The 12,686-nt window shown below is 32.1% G+C and overlaps 1 protein-coding gene across 1 annotated transcript; it reads right to left on the bottom strand.

Annotated features, from left to right (window-relative positions):
• Positions 1-9,306: 9,306 nt before the first annotated feature.
• LOC8259926 (transcription factor MYB15) lies at positions 9,307-10,689 on the bottom strand. The gene is made up of 3 exons (XM_015715567.3): positions 10,287-10,689; positions 10,036-10,165; positions 9,307-9,942 (listed from the first exon to the last, which is right to left on the bottom strand). Exons 1-3 carry the CDS (start codon positions 10,417-10,419, stop codon positions 9,480-9,482), a joined length of 726 nt encoding a protein of 241 aa, XP_015571053.1. The 5' UTR covers positions 10,420-10,689; the 3' UTR covers positions 9,307-9,479.
• Between the last annotated feature and the right edge of the window lie 1,997 nt (positions 10,690-12,686).

Here is a 12,686-nt window from a genome sequence, read left to right as displayed (position 1 = left end):
CAGATCAATTATGAGTCGGTTCCTAAAAGGTATCATCAAGAAACAAAAGAAAGGCTTACCTCAGCCAATAGTTCAAAGATTAGAATTGCGGGTAAAACTAAAGCTGCAATTCTAAATAACAATATTGCTTTAAAAAATGTTTTTATTCTTACAAAGGATTTATAGGAAACAGTTATTTTGGGAACTTCTTTTATCAATTTAATTACTCCTTTCAAAGTGACTACTGCTGGTATCATTTTTAAAGCTAAAGATTCAAAGATTATTTTTTCTTTTATAGAAAAACTCAAGAAGAGAAATCTCAATCTTATAAAAGCCCACTCAATTTATAATTTTGAGATAAATACTTTGATTAAAGGAAAACAAACCCAGCTTTTCCACTTGAAATAAGATATGGGTTTGAAAAGAATCCAAAGTCAAATGCAAAATGATTTTGTCCAAAGAAAAATCTCTGATTTGCAAAAGAAGATTGAAAATGAAGTTTGTTCTGATCTTCCTAATGCCTTTTGGAAAAGAAAACAGCATATGGTAGATTTACCATATGAAAGAGATTTTTGTGATAAACAAATTCCCACCAAAGCAAGACCCATCCAAATGAATGAAACCCTAGAAAGCCATTGTAGAATAGAAATAAAAGATTTAGAGCAAAAGGGTTTGATTACCAAATCCAGATCCCCCTGGTCGTGTGCAGCTTTCTATGTCAACAAAAATAGTGAAATAGAAAGAGGAACACCTAGGTTGGTGATTAATTACAAACCATTGAATAAAACTCTAAAGTGGATTAGATACCCAATTCCAAACAAAAAAGATCTTCTTCAAAAGCTTCATTCTGCTTTTATTTTTTCAAAGTTTGATATGAAATTAGGATTTTGGTAAATCCAGATTCATCCTAAAAACAGGTACAAAACTGCTTTTACAAATTGGCCAAGATTTAATGGAATGTAATGCCTTTCGGATTAAAAAATGCTCCTTCTGAATTTCAAAAAATCATGAATGACATTTTCAATCCTTATTCAAAGTTTTGCATTGTCTATATCGATGATGTGTTGATATTTTCAAATTCTCTAGAGCAACATTTCAAACATTTGAAGACATTTTTCTATGTTGTTAAGAAAAATGGTCTAGTAGTTTCAAAGTCCAAGATATCTTTATTCCACACAAAAATTAGATTTCTTGGCCACTACATCTTCCGGGGAACTATCACCCCAATTGAAAGGTCTCTAGCCTTCACTTCAACTTTCCAGACAAAATTTTGGAAAAAAATCAATTGCAAAGATTCCTTGGCAGTTTAAATTATATGATGGATTTTTATACGAATTTGAACTGTCTAGCAAAGCCCCTCTATGATAGATTAAAGAAGAAAACCCCCTGCATGGACTGATGAGCATACAAAGATTGTCTAAAGCATTAAAAAGCAAGTTTCTGAAATACCATGCTTATACCTAGCTGATCCATCTGCATTCAAAATTGTTGAAACTGATGCATCAAATCTAGGATATGGTGGAATTCTTAAGCAAGTTCAAAACAACAAAGAATGCATTGTCCAGTTTATTTCTGCACACTGGAATGATACACACAAAAATTATTCAACTATCAAAAAAGAAATTCTTTCGATAGTTTTGTGCATTTCAAAATTTCAAAGCGACCTTTTAAACCAAAAATTTCTTTTAACGATTGATTGTAAATCCGCCAAAGAAGTTTTACAAAAAGATGTTCAAAACATAGCTTCAAAACAGATTTTTGCCAGATGATAAGCTATTCTTTCTATTTTTGATTTTAAAATCGAATACATAAGAGGAGATTCGAATTCAATTCTAGACTTTCTAACTAGAGAACTCCTTCAAAAACAGGAGTGAAAATGTCAAGAAAATCGAGAGCAAAAGATAAAGAATAGTGATTCTTAAACAGAATAGTGATTCTGATTCTGAAGAAGAAAATGATTTTCAAAATCTCGAGGTTTCTGAAAATGTTCCAGAAAACTTCATTATTGTTTTAAAAGAAATTACCTCAAGAAATATATATATATATATATATATATATATTACATATACAAATATATATATATATATACATATATACATACATATATCTACATATTTGTATATACATACATACATGTATATATATATTTGTATATATATAGCCGCCGCTAGCTTTGGAATAATGAAAGACTTCTGTGCCAAGAAAGTGGTTTGTTCTTTCGAAGGTGGCAAGAAGGTATTCTTTGAAAGAAAACTTTGTACCATCTTTAGAGATAATTTTTCTTGGTGGTTAAATTTATCCCACCATTTAACTTTGAATCTTCGGGCAAGGATGATTTCTCCATTTGCTGCTTGGTTGAAATGGAAATACCATACACATACCCAAGGGAGAAAGAAGTTTGAACAAAATAGAAGTAAAGGGGGAAAACGTCTTTCAATTTTGTTTGGTTTATAGTGGGCTTTGAATAGATTAAACAGAGGTAGAACTTCTAGAATTATGGTCTTTAGTACATTGCCATAAAAATTCCACCATTGTTTAAACCAATATGGGATTTTTGAAGTTTAGATAGTGCTTGTGTCGAAGTAGAAAAGCCAAGAATGGCTTTGTCCTTCGTTTTGTAAAAGAAAGGTATTAAACCAAGCTTGTTGGTAATCCCAATAGTTGAATGAAGTATTTAGGCTTGATGGGTAGGTGTTTTGGAGGAAAGTTGGAAAAGATCTTAGTGAATGTAAATCCATTCCCCAATCTGAAGGGTGGAGAATTCTTTAGATGGTGCATGTGGAATATGCAGGGCCTTTATGGTCTTTATGCTTTTTGAAGTATTTGAACTTTGCAGAACCAGTTACCTCAAGGATAGACTGGTAGTAAGATTGAGGCTTTGAAATATTCCAGGGTTTAAAATACCATCCTGGAGGAAAATTTTTTGAAACTAGTTTTGAGGGGCTTTTTGTACAGAATCCTTCCTCAATAGTTAAAATGCTTTAGAAATTTTACTTTTCTACATACTCATTGCTTTTGAAAAGTTTTGTTTGTAACAAAACCATTTCTTGTGAGTTAGGCTTTGAAATACTTTGAGAGCTATGAGATAGGTTTTGAGGGAAAATTGCTATCTCAGATTTTGAAAGAGGGATAGAAAGTATACCTTTACCTTTGTTGGAAGAGGAGAATGTCTTTGGAGAGACTTCGGGGTAAAGTTCTACTAGTTGCTTTGAATATTCTTCGACCCTCTTTAAAAATTTGGGAGTTTGCTGTGCAAGCCACTCCTGAATATGAAACTGCTTTTGGGCTGGGTCTTCTTTCATTTCTTCCTAGATGATTTCAGTCTAGATTTTGATAGGCTTTGAAGAGGAGGGTAAAATCTCCTTTTTCGGGCTTTGAACAGCTTTAGCTGGCTTTTCCTCTTTGTCTTTTGCTCTCGATTTTCTTGGCATTTTCACTCCTGTTTTTGAAGGAACTCTCTGGTTAGAAAGTCTGGAATTGAATTCGAATCTCCTCTTATGTATTCAATTTCAAAATCAAAAACAGAGAGAATGGCTTGCCACTTGGCAAAAATCTGTTTTGAAGCTATATTTTGAACATCTTTTTGTAAAACTTCTTTGGCGGATTTACAATCAATCCTTAAAACAAATTTTTGATTTAAAAGGTCGCTTTGAAATTTTGAAATGCACAAAACTATCGAAAGAATTTCTTTTTTTAATAGTTAAATAATTCTTTTGTGTATCATTCCAGTGTGCCAAAGTAAACTGGACAATGCATTCTTTGTTGTTTTAAACTTGCTTAAGAATTCCACTATATCCTAAATTTGATGAATCAGTTTCAACAATTTTGAATGCAGATGGATCAGCTGAGTGTAAGCATGGAATTTCAGAAACTTTCATTTTAAAGCTTTTATTTCAAAGTTTGTATATTTGTTCATCTATCAATAATAAATTGTTATTTTATTATCTTATTTTCATTTTATTTAAGATCTAACAAGTGTATGCTCTGTGCTTGCCTCGACTGAGGATCCTGCACACCAGAAACTTGTTAGTCAGAAACTTATTAGTCTACATATTGGTATCAGGGCCTATAGGGTTCCAGGAAGAAACATCATCTGCATAAAAGAGATTTTAAAATCATTTTAATCTGCATCATATCAGTGATAAACAAAGTTGTTCATTTATGCACAGTAGTAAGTCCCGTCTGGTGTAAGGGCAGCAAATCTGGTGGCTTGGTTCATGTTTGTTTAGAAAGTTATCTTGATTTATTTTAAAATGAATTTAGAACCTTTTTTTCTGTAGATCTTCTTCTTTCTCAAACTCTTCTACCTCTGAGTCTTCAAGGTCTAAAGGTCTAGTAAATAGTGAGGAAATCACTATTGAAGATTTTTCAAAGCATATTGATGATTGGGAAATACCCAGGATTCAAAAGAAGCAAATCGATGAGTTTTCAAAGTTTTCTCTCTTCAAAACTGATTTTACTATTAAAACTGAAGAAAGAGATATTCAAATTTCAAAGCCTTTTGAAGAAGTTTATCTTTTGAATCCAAAGACCCTCTAGAAGCATAAAGAAAAAGACTATAAGTACATTCATATAGGCCTTGTCCAGGTAGGAATAAAGCCCCTTACTAGAGAAGGTTTAGACACTTCCATCTTAGCAGTCGTTAGAGATGCTAGGTTTACAAATTTCTACAAAGGACTAATTTCTTTCAATTGTTTTCCAAACATTACAATTTCTTTAAATGATAAAAATGTATTAAAGAGCATTGTTCTTCAAATAAAGACACATAATTATAAAATGTTTGAAGGATCTATTCCGATAGCATTGATTTTCAAAATACATTACAAAGCCATGATTTCTACTTTTGGTTCGAAACACAAGCTCCGCTCACTAAAAGGAGAAACCTTATTCCTCAAAACAGATCTTTCCAAATCCAAAGCAACTATTCCAAAAACCATTCAACGGAAGAATATCACTCTTCCAGAAGAATGGATCCTTGAAGGTGCAACTCAACCTGAATCACCAAAGCAAACAGAGCCAAATACAAATCTTAGAAACATAACCTAGTTTCTAGATGGAAAAGTAAAGCTTACATTCAACAGGAAATCAACCTCTTCTAGATTTTCTGATGATGACTCTTCAACCTCAACCATAGATATTGGAAGGGTATTAAAAATACCTTTTGTTTTACAAAGAGCCAACCCTATCACAAACACAACCAAGATTTTCAACATCTGATATACCAAGCTCAAGCACCATATTACAAAATGTTGATTACCAAAGCAATATCCCTAGACCCGTTTACAATGAACCAAAGAAAGATGATGATATAGAGACCGTCTCTACCCCCTCTTCACCATCACCATCTGCAATAACTCAAAATCTAGAAGCAGAAGTCAACATGATTTCAAAAGATTTTCAAATCAATAAAAAGCTTTTACATGAAGATTTCTATTCAAAGAAAAACCATTCTAAAAAACTTTGGTTTTTTAAATATTTTTTACAAGGAAAGGACAGTATCCAAGAAAGATACTACCAATTTTACATACAAAACAAGATCCAAATCAATTTTTTTGATTGGTCTCAGATTTATTGCAAAGAAAACAGTATTCTTTATCCTTTCAAAGAAAAACTTATTAGTCCTGTTACTGTAAGGAACAAGACTCCAAAGTGGAAGGTCAGAGAAAACCAAACCATCCAGTCTGAACATCCTCCCCTTAGGAAAATAACCATTCCTTATGGAGAAAACGAAATAGAAGCCACACCTTACAAATTAGTAGGAGAAGAACTTGAGAAAAATGTCAAGAATATTGTTCAGCAGAACAATTTCTCGAATACCTATCTTAACACAATAGGGAAGCAGCTTGTTAGGATAGAAAGCCAAATTTAAAAGCCTTCTACAGTTTTCACCTCTCCAATTCCCAAAACTGGTCATCCAAAAGAGATAAGTCAAATAGAAAAGCTCAAAAATCCATTCTTCAAACCCTACCAAATCTCAAAGCGTAGTCAAGACCAATTTCAGAAGCAAACTGAGTTTGCAAAAGCAGTCAGGGAACAGCTTAGCAAATTAGCCACTTCTGAGTTCTCCAAAAAACTTAGTACCAAATGCTCCTCAAAGCAGTAGGAATATCAGTGCTATAGATCAAGCCCAATGCGATGAATCTAATGATTCAAAGCTTGAAAGTGTCACTGAAAAATCTTCCAACATCAACAGATTGGGATGGCAAGCCCCTAGATTGACCTGGCATACTTCTAGGAATACTGCCCCAGATCTAGGGATAGAAAATAAAAATAAAATCCTTACCCAATCTAGATTCAATGCCTCTTTCGTCTATGAATGAAATATAGATGGAATGTCAGAATACAACATTCTTGGTCTTTTACAACAGATGACCATGGCAGTCAATGCCTATAAAACCAAAAGCAGTACCTCTGATAGAGCCATTGTTGAACTCCTTATAGTTGGATTTTCTGGACAGCTTAAAGGATGGTGGGATTACCATCTCACACAAGCACAGTAGCTCCAAATCCTAGGTGCCATCCAAACCACTATAGAAGGGACCCCCATCTTAGATGAGCTAGGAAATCCTATTGAGGATGTTGTGTCAACCTTAATATTGACAATTTTCCTTCATTTCATAGGATACCCTTCTCTTCTAAAAGATAAGAATGTTGAGCTTCTCAGTAATCTAACCTGTAAAAAGCTTAGCAACTTCCAAGCTTATAAAGATACTTTCCTGACCAGAGTCATGCTTAGGGGAGATTCAAACCAACCTTTCTAGAAAGAAAAATTCTTAGCTGGTTTACCTAAGACACTAGGTGAAAGGGTTAGGAATACCATAAGGGAAGCCCATAATGGCCAAATCCCTTATGATTTCTACACTTATGGTGAATTAGTTAGCCTTACCCAGAAAGAAGGATTGAAGATTTGTCATGACCTTAAACTCCAAAGACAACTTAAATGGGAAATGAAGAAGACTAGGCAAGAACCAAGTAGTTTTTGCAACCAGTTTGAGTATAATCTCATAGAACCTTCCCCTACCTGCAAAGGAAATGCAAAAAAGATTTTCCTAAATCTTTAAAAAAAACATTTTTTCAAAAATAGGAAAGCTCCCAAAAACAAAGAGAATTTCTACAAAAAGTCATCCTCTTCAAAATTTTCAAAAAAAATTTCGAAAAAGATTTTAGCAAAATTGCTTGCTACATATGTGGGAAAAAGGGTCACACTTCAAAATATTGCAAGTTTTCCAAAAAACTTCATGAGCTCCAAATAGAAGAAGAAATTTAGAGCAAAATTTCAACCCTTCTTGTTGATTCCTCTAAATCAGAATTTTTGAATAGTGAGGAAGAGTTTCAAATTGATGAAATTAAAACTTCATCTGATTATTCTGAATCAGATTCTGATGATATTCCAAAGAATATTAATATGCTCACTAGGCAACAAGAAGCTCTTCTTGAAGCCGTCAAGCATATTAATGACCCTTTGAAAAAAATTATAAAAACTGAAACCCTTGTCCTTTCCTCTAGTAAGAACATCTATGATCTTACTATGATCTTGTATAAAGAAAAAAAGTTAAAAAATTCTCTCCCTACCGTTCAAGAACTTCAAAAAGAAATCAAAGCTATCAAAACAGAGGTCAAAGATTTGAAAGAAAAACAACAAAATGATTCTGTTTTGCTCCAAAGCTTGATTCTTAAATAGAATAGTGATTCTGATTCTGAAGAAGAAAATGATTTTCAAAATCTTGAAGTTTCTGAAAATGTTCCAGAAAACTTCATTAATGTTTTAAAAGAAATTACCTCAAGAAAATATTTGATGCAGATAAAACTCATTTTCTCTAGTGATTTCCAAATAGAAACTATAGTCTTATTTGATACAGGAGCAGACCTCAACTATATCAATTATGAGCTGGTTCCTAAAAGGTATCATCAAGAAACAAAAGAAAGGCTCACCTTAGCCAACAGTTCAAAGATCAGAATTGCGGGGAAAACCGAAGCTGCAATTCTGAACAACAATATTGCTCTAAAAAATGTTTTTATTCTTACAAAGGATTTACAGCAAACAGTTATTTTGGAGACTCCTTTTATCAATTTAATTACTCCTTTCAAATTAACTACTGCTGGTATCATTTTTAAAGCTAAAGATTCAAAGATTGTTTTTCCTTTTATAGAAAAATCCAAGAAGAGAAATCTCAATCTTATAAAAGCTCACTCAATTTATAATTTTGAGATAAATGCTTTGATTAAAGGAAAATAAACCCAGCTTTTCCACCTAAAACAAGATATGGGTTTGAAAAGAATCCAAAGTCAAATGAAAAATGAGTTTGTCCAAAGAAAAATTTCTGATTTGCAAAAAAAGATTGAAAAAGAAGTTTGTTCTGATCTTCCTAATGCTTTTTGGAAAAGAAAACAGCATATGGTAGATTTACTATATGAAAAAGATTTTTGTAATAAATAAATTCCCATCAAAGCAAGACCCATCCAAATTAATAAAACTCTAGAAAGCTATTGTAGAATAGAAATAAAAGATTTAGAGCAAAAGGGTTTGATTACCAAATCCAGATCCCCCTGGTGTTGTGCAGCCTTCTATGTCAACAAAAATAGTGAGATGGAAAGAGGAACACCTAGGTTGGTGATTAACTACAAACCTTTGAATAAAGCTCTAAAGTGGATTAGATACCCCATTCCAAATAAAAAAGATCTTCTTCAAAAGCTTTATTCTACTTTTATTTTTTCAAAATTTGTATATTTGTTCATCTATCAATAACAAATTGTTATTTTATTATCTTATTTTCATTTTATTTAAGATCTAACAAGTGTATGCTCTGTGTTTAGCTCGACTGAGGATCCTGCACATCAGAAACTTGTTAGTCAGAAACTTGTTAATCTACATATTGGTATATATATATATATGTATGTATATGTTATAAAGTAATTTTGGACCATCAAATTTCAATACTATAAATTTTTATATTCTAAAGTATATACACACATATTATACAGTTCCATCAAATAAATTTAAACAACATTTCAATTTAATTCTATTGATAGGTGATAGGATATTTTTTTTAAAGAGGAAAGGGATTTTATTTCTAATCTTGAAAATGAATGAAAGAATTTAACAATATAATTTAAGAGTTGCATAAATTGAACTATTAAAGTTATTATAATTAGTTTTTAAGTTGCTTTTATTCCAATTCATTGCATTAATTTCGATCAGAGTGACAATTTCAATCCAATATTGACCCTTCGGTTTGATGATGGCTTATACAAAATAAAGGTGTTTCATTTCCTGGCTGGAATGGATCGGCTACAAAGGCTAAAGACTATTCGACGGAAAGAAACACATGGGAAAATTTCATCAGAACATTGCACATACCAAGAATGTTACAATTATTATTACTTCAGCCCCAGAAATAATAGACCAATTGTATATAACACATGTTCTTAAGCTATTACATTCCTGAAAAGTAATTGCATTACTTTCTGTGCCAAAAAACCTGGATGATCTACAGCTAGTGCTAGCATGAAAAATAAGGAAATAGAAGTCCCTCCTCCAGCAAAGGAAATATATAACCATCTTTGTCAGTTAGAAATGGTTGGGTCCAGAAATCTCCACTCGCACTTTCGGTTATCTCAAGTGAACTGAGGCAATCTTCTGCAAAACAGTTCGAACTTGTACCTGTATTAGATAAAGTAACCGCAGCAGATTCACAGGTCAACTGGGAAAATCCACTAGAACAAGACGTTGCAGGGGATAAGGGGTAGCTTTCCAGTATTGGGTGAGGAGCATCTGTGAAAAAACTCTCAACTTCATATATGTCAGATTGTGGAGTAATTTCAGTTAATTGCTTCACAGGGTGTTGCTCTTTGGAACCAGATTTGCTTTGGGTTCTCTGTGTTCTCTTCTTTAGATGAGTGTGCCAGTAGTTTTTGACTTCATTATCTGTTCTTCCCGGTAATTGTGCAGCTATTTTCGACCATCTGTTAATAGAAAAATCATTTAAGAGGTCAGCACAGTGCGAAGTGAGATTTTGAGTCTGTCGACCGATGTTGGGAAAGAAACAAAGTACTTACTTATTTCCAAATTGTTCATGCAATTTAATTGTCAAAGTCTCTTCTTCTTTCGAGTAGTTTCCATGTTTTACACCCGGCCGAAGGTAGTTCATCCATCGTAGTCTGCAGCTCTTGCCACATCTTGATAATCCTGTAAATGAAGCACATCAGAACCCAATAAGGATCTCTTTTATGTTAGGTCTAATTACTCATAACTACATATGCAAAATTTTGGATTTGTTTAGTAGATCTGCAGTGCGATTGTTCTCTACCTGCAAACTTTGGAAGTTCACGCCAGTTCCAATGGCCATATTTCAGTATATATGCTCTTAACTTATCGTCTTCTTCTCGACTCCATGCTCCTTTCTTGAGTCCATTCTTGTCAATGAAAGGGCCTCTTACCATTGTTTTAGAGAGTGTTTATCTTATCCTTATAGGAAGTAGTCAAGCACTCAGCACTTACTTATACCAAGCAGCAGTTCGGAAATGAAACGTGTTGAAATTATTGATAGCTACTCTTCACCTTGAAGGATGGATCCGTTTGGATGTTCTTTTCCCTTTTTTTTTTGTGTGAGAAATGAGACGAGGACCCAGAAATAGAAGGTGCAAAGAAAATGGCTCTTAAAGATGTTCTTTGCTCTTCTTACTGGGCCAATCTGTCGAGAAGTTTTATATTTGGCTGGGAAGATATGAACGAGGAGACTTTATAAAGAGAAATGAGATGGGTCAAAGGGACAAGCAACAACAACATAAACAGGTGGTAGTGACGACTAGTGGCTTAGTAATAACCCACAAATAGGTTTTGAGTTCCATCACAACTGGAGCTGAATACTGACAAAAAAAATAAAATGGAGCTGAATTAATATGTAACGATAATTCTAATTATAATGTTGATTACCAAATACTTTTGCTTATGACGTGTACAATATTTGTTTATATTTGTTTAATCTATTTTTATGATTTTTAATGTCTAAATAAAATATTTAACCTCAATATATATATTATTTTTTACTTTAAAAATATAATAAGATTTAATTTATCTATATTAATTTTTTTATATAGTGACTGCTTTTATATATTTAAATATTAATAATTTTTAATTTTATATATCAATTATAATTTTTAACAGTTTAAGTATTTAATTATTAAATTTTAATAAATTGACGTACTATATATTTTAATTATTTTTAAAAAAACTGATATGAATTACCTGTAACCTGTTGTTATCTAATATATATATAATCAATCGACAATACACATTATATTGCAACTTTTAAAATTATCAAATTTTAACAAATTTACACATTATTTTTATAATTATTTCTTAATTATAATAATGATGATTGATGAAGAAAATTTAAATTCAAATCAATTTCAAAGATATTATTAAATTCATTGATGAAGAAAATTTAAATTCAAATCAATTTCAAAGATATTATTAAATTCACTTTGGTAAGAATCCGTAAAATAAAGAAAAATAGTTAAAAGGGATGCTGAATTTGAGCTATTAGACTCTCATACTTAATCAAGCTCTTATAGAAATACTAATAAAATCAAAAAATAAAAATAAAAAGGAAGAGTCTACTTCTTTTACGGTAATCTAAGTTAATTTACATATTATCCTTGAATATATAAAAATGGCATTCTATCAATAAATAAACAATAATAATTATTAAAAGTATAAATAGAGTGTGACGTGGACATAATGACATTCTCTTACAGGCTCCGTCCAGAATATTGTGATCCAAGCACCAATTCATTGCCCTTTGAGTTCGGGAGTTTTATTATTTTTATTTTTATTTATTTATTTAATTTTTGTTTTTTTTTTTTTTGAGGAAAGCACCATGAGTTGGGCTCTCCTTAAATGTTTTCTTTCCTGGAAGAGGTAGGGGATTATCCTTAATAGGTGAAATGCGATAGTCTGTATCGAACTTTCACTAATTTTTCAAATATATGACTTTTTAATTTTGTCATTCTAGTCCATCATGTTTGTATTCTTTGTCAAATATATCCAAGGTTCATGAGGCGTGTGCCTATGCTGAGTTGGCTTGCTAACATGTAATTATTTTAGTAAGGCTAGAAGCCAGCATAGCACATTGAGATGCACCATTTTATTTTGTTGAGCTTTGTTAGTTATAAAACAAAAGAAATAGAGAAAACGGTGCGATTCATTCGCTATCCACAATTATTCTCTTTTAGGGTTTCATTTAGTAAATTGAATAAAAATGTTAAAGAGGAGCTTTCAATTGTAACTTCCGAAGAAGGTAAAGGAAAATTTCAAATATTTCTGCAAAGAATGGTCCAATCTTGTCTTCTTGCTGCAAGATAAACTTTCTCGATGACTGCCTGTGGTCCCTAGGAAAATGGCTCCCAAGAAGAAACAACAACAGAGGTATGTATTCTATAATAACTGTAAGGGGTACTGCAATGCATGTGGCGAATCTATTGAGTAATAAGAAAATATCTTGGTTGTGAATGACATTTGATAAATTAATTAAAAATTAGGGTTGAGGCAAAATCGAAGTTAGGGTAATTGCATTGTTTAACAGTATAGCGTAGTTTTTGGGAAAGACCTAATTGCACTATGTGAAACCTATTTATAATATAGACTTTTTAATATTATTTTTTGTAGTATACCTGTAGAATTGCACCATGGTGGGACTTTAGTTAGT

Source organism: Ricinus communis, chromosome 7, assembly GCF_019578655.1.
Source record: "Ricinus communis isolate WT05 ecotype wild-type chromosome 7, ASM1957865v1, whole genome shotgun sequence".
In the NCBI taxonomy this organism is placed as follows: Eukaryota; Viridiplantae; Streptophyta; class Magnoliopsida; order Malpighiales; family Euphorbiaceae; genus Ricinus; species Ricinus communis.
This window is presented reverse-complemented; position numbering and strand designations above follow the sequence as displayed.

What these genes read in the sequence shown, in the direction of transcription:
- LOC8259926 (XM_015715567.3), bottom strand. Translation starts at nt 10,419, where the DNA reads ATGGTAAGAGGCCCTTTCATTGACAAGAATGGACTCAAGAAAGGAGCA. An exon ending in TGAACTTCCAAAGTTTGCAG is followed by an intron (nt 10,166 to 10,286) that starts GTAGAGAACAAT and finishes CTTCATTTACAG; the next exon opens with GATTATCAAGATGTGGCAAG. An exon ending in CATGAACAATTTGGAAATAA is followed by an intron (nt 9,943 to 10,035) that starts GTAAGTACTTTG and finishes TTCTATTAACAG; the next exon opens with ATGGTCGAAAATAGCTGCAC.